The sequence below is a fragment of the Teleopsis dalmanni genome, chromosome 1 (genome assembly GCF_002237135.1).
Source record: "Teleopsis dalmanni isolate 2A chromosome 1, ASM223713v2, whole genome shotgun sequence".
In the NCBI taxonomy this organism is placed as follows: domain Eukaryota; kingdom Metazoa; phylum Arthropoda; class Insecta; order Diptera; family Diopsidae; genus Teleopsis; species Teleopsis dalmanni.
This window is the reverse complement of record NC_051846.1, coordinates 41,328,704-41,332,639: the sequence shown is the minus strand read 5'-3', so window position 1 is coordinate 41,332,639 and position 3,936 is coordinate 41,328,704. Positions and strand designations below refer to the sequence as shown.

Sequence of the window (3,936 nt, the reverse complement as noted above, 5' to 3'; positions counted from 1 at the left end):
TAAGGACACTCAATAAATTTCACAAGTTTGCGAGTAGCTCATTGCTTTTGAGATCCTATCTCTGCTGTGCAAAATCAATTTCTAAAGTGGATTCAGCGTCAAAAATGAAAAGAAACTCAAAGTATGTAATATGAATAATGATTGAAACGGAGGAGTGTTCTAGGAAAATTGCAGATGTTCCTTTAAGTAACGTTGTTTAAAGTTACTAACACTTCATTTCCAATATTGGAACGTTTAGTTTTACTGTTCGGGTAAGAGCTTAATATCATTTTTGATATAGATTATAGTTCAACATAGTATTAGCTAAAGTTAAACTTTAAAGTTAATATGATTAAAAATGTTTTTAATTAAATATTGTTAATAACAATAAATGATATTTTTAAAAAATATAACTAAATATTTTGTTACTTATAAATAGTATAAAAATTACTTTGAATAGAATGCAATAATATTATAAACATAATTAATTAAATATAAAAAACGGCATTTAATTAATATTATTGATAAGCAATAACAAGCATCCATTTTACTTGACATTAACTGCTAAAGTTGCAGCTTTCTTCACAGCATCTTCGAGGTCTCCAACCATATAAAACGCAATTTCCGGCATATCATCTAATTCACCATTCAATAAGCGTTTGAAACCTTCTACAGTTTTTTTAACGGATACTATTTTACCAGGATGACCAGTAAATACTTCAGCCACATTAAATGGTTGCGATAGGAAACGTTGAATTTTACGGGCTCTAGATACAGTTATCTTATCTTCTTCAGATAATTCATCCATGCCCAAAATTGCGATTATGTCCTAATAAATATAAGTAAAACAAAATTATAAATATCCTATTATTTCTTAAACATAAGTGATTAATTGTGTCGATTATGAACAAATATTACAATAAATAAAATACCTGTAAAGATTTATAGTCCTGCAAAGTTTTTTGTACACCTCTAGCAACATTGTAATGATCCTCACCGACTACGGTTGGATCCATTATTCTAGAAGTAGAATCTAATGGATCAACTGCTGGATATATGCCTAATTCAGCAGCTTGTCGTGATAATACTGTAGTTGCATCAAGATGTGCAAACGTAGCAGCTGGTGCAGGATCAGTTAAATCATCAGCTGGTACATAAACGGCTTGCACTGAAGTAATGGAACCATTTTTAGTACTCGTAATACGTTCTTGCATAGTACCTGCGCATTAAAAAGAAAATTCTATTCATTCGCAAAAACAAAAAAAATTTTGTCAATACCCATATCAGTGCCTAATGTGGGTTGATAACCTACAGCTGATGGTATGCGACCCAATAGAGCTGATACTTCTGAACCTGCTTGTGTAAAACGGAATATGTTATCAATAAACAATAAGACATCTTGTCCTTCAATATCGCGAAAATACTCAGCCATTGTTAAACCAGTTAATACAACTCTAGAACGTGCACCGGGTGGTTCATTCATTTGACCATACACCAACACTACTTTCGATGAGTCATCTTTTAGCGATATAACTTTTGATTCAATCATCTCATTATATAAATCATTACCCTCACGGGTACGTTCACCGGCACCCACAAAAACTGAATAGCCGCCATGTTGTTTTGCTATATTGTTAATCAGTTCCATAATAAGAACCGTTTTACCTACACCAGCTCCACCAAATAAACCAATTTTGCCACCCTTTACATAAGGTGCCAATAAATCAATAACCTAAGCATGGAATATTTAACCAAATTGTGTTTAATACGATATAATATCTTACCTTAATACCAGTATCTAAAATAGTTGGATTAACATTTAAGTCTACCATCTCCGGCGCTTCAGCATGAATGAAAGAATAAAACTCAGTTTTAATTGGACCGCGATCATCTATAGGATCGCCTATAACATTTAAAATTCTACCCAAAGTCGCTTTACCAACAGGCACACGAATAGGATAGCCTGTATCTACAACTTTTTGTCCTCTACGCAAACCTTCAGTACTGTCCATGGCGACAGTGCGCACAATATTATCAGCAAGATGATGAAAAACCTTCAATAGGTGTTGACATAAAACATTCGTATTGTACGCAATAAGGATAAAATTTATTATTTTAGTTATGTTAAAATTGTGTACCAACCTCTAGGACCAACCGTCCTTTGTAATCTGGAACTTCCATAGCATTTAATATATCAGGTACGTCATGTTCAAAATACACATCCACGACCGGACCAATAACGGAATGAATTTTACCTTCTATAAGTTTTTTAGGTTGTATCTTACCAGCACTTCCAGCACCTCCTGCTCCTCCTTCTCCTCCTTTTCCTTCTCCTCCTTTTCCTCCTCCTCCTCCGCTTGTATATTTTGCGCAAGGGTCTTCAGCTTCAGATTCGTCTGGACATTCTTCTTCGGCTTCAGTGTCATCACTACATTCATCTTTTTTCGTTTCACAGTCATCTATGAAGTCATATAATACAGTTTAATTTTATCAACATCTTTATCATGATTACTATATATAAATCATTATAATGAAAAATTATTTTACTTTCCTTTGGGAGATAAAGAGAACATGGTAATTGCTCATACCTTTATCTTTTTCATCAAAACGTATTGTAGTTGTTTTCAGATTCCGAATCAAGATTTTGCTCTGTGGGTATTGGAATTGATTAACGAGAAGTGACTTGTGAATCACAGCAATAGAACGAGCTTAAAAGGGAATAGTTTCATATATATTTCAACACATAGCTAAGATTTTATATATTTATATAATGCTGTATTTTTTTTACCGTTAGCTATTGGAATTACCCTTTTCAACTGCTTTAAGAAATACATGTTTTTAAACTAATTGTTTAAGTTTTAAAAATATTATGGTTTTTCTTTGAAATTTGAAATTTCCTAAACTACAAAAAATATATAAATTTCTTCAATAAAATTCTATTTTTAGATTTTGAATCAGATAACTTGATATTATTTATAATTTAATAATTAATGTTAAATAATGCAACAGATAATAAAGCCACAGTCAACTTTTATATACACATCCAACATCATGTGACAAAAGAGAAATATTGAATATTATTGGATATTGAAATATTGGATTTTGAACATCCAGTCAAATATTGGAACTGCACTGTTCGATAGCCGTACACTGAGCAAGCGCTTAAGTTCATTCGTATAAAATATGAATACGTACAGTAGTATGACTACAGTATATAGTAAAGAATAATAAGTATGAATAAGTACAGTAAATAAAACTCATTTTTTTTTTTGAATGTAGTACTAGATAAAATCAAGGTATCTTATAGGACCATCATTGTTTTTAAACCAAAAAAATTTTATATATTAAATACTATATAGGTTACTCTAGCCCGAATATCTTTGTTTTCATAATGAATTTAAAATGTCCGAGAGAGAAAAATAGAGAGAGAAAGAGACAGAACAGCGAGAGAGAGAAAAAAGAGAGAAAGAGATAGAGGAACAGAAAGAGAGAGGGAAGGAGACAGCGAAAAAGAAGAAAAAGAGAAAGGAAAAGAGAGAGAATCAGAGAAAAAAAGAGAGATAGAGAAAGGGAGGGAGAGAAAGAGAGAGGGAGAAAGAGAAAGAGGAAGCATAAGCACTCCTCATTCTAAAGTTATCACACAATTCAATTATGTACGAGTAATTTTTACGAATATTGAACAATAACAAGGAAAGTGCTCTGTTTTTTTTTTATTCTTAATAGCAGTCATGTGGAATCTACCTGTTTTGTGTCCTTTGATGTCTCTGATCAGTACTCAGAACTTTTTTCTATTCGATTGTACTAAAAATCACATTAGAGTATTTCTAGATACTTTTACAAAGTTGTTCGTATCTTCCAAGCTTTCATTTGAAAATACTTTGATTTGTGGGTAAAACTTTTACAGATATCACAACGATTAGGTAGGAAGTATTTCTGCAGTGAAAAGGACCAGTGGTG

General features: G+C 32.0%; 1 protein-coding gene across 1 annotated transcript; it reads right to left on the bottom strand.

Annotated features, from left to right (window-relative positions):
- Positions 1 to 462: 462 nt before the first annotated feature.
- LOC119669101 (ATP synthase subunit beta, mitochondrial-like) lies at positions 463 to 2,863 on the bottom strand. The gene is made up of 7 exons (XM_038078877.1): positions 2,768 to 2,863; positions 2,568 to 2,687; positions 2,122 to 2,438; positions 1,764 to 2,033; positions 1,258 to 1,711; positions 912 to 1,198; positions 463 to 808 (listed from the first exon to the last, which is right to left on the bottom strand). Exons 1-7 carry the CDS (start codon positions 2,811 to 2,813, stop codon positions 527 to 529), a joined length of 1,776 nt encoding a protein of 591 aa, XP_037934805.1. The 5' UTR covers positions 2,814 to 2,863; the 3' UTR covers positions 463 to 526.
- Between the last annotated feature and the right edge of the window lie 1,073 nt (positions 2,864 to 3,936).

Excerpts from the sequence above, each read along its gene's own strand:
- LOC119669101 (XM_038078877.1), bottom strand. The coding sequence starts at position 2,813 with ATGTATTTCTTAAAGCAGTTGAAAAGGGTAATTCCAATAGCTAACG. Across the intron at positions 2,688-2,767 it reads GGTAATTCCAATAGCTAACG|CTCGTTCTATTGCTGTGATT; the intron begins GTAAAAAAAATA and ends TTCCCTTTTAAG. Across the intron at positions 809-911 it reads AGGACTATAAATCTTTACAG|GACATAATCGCAATTTTGGG; the intron begins GTATTTTATTTA and ends TATATTTATTAG.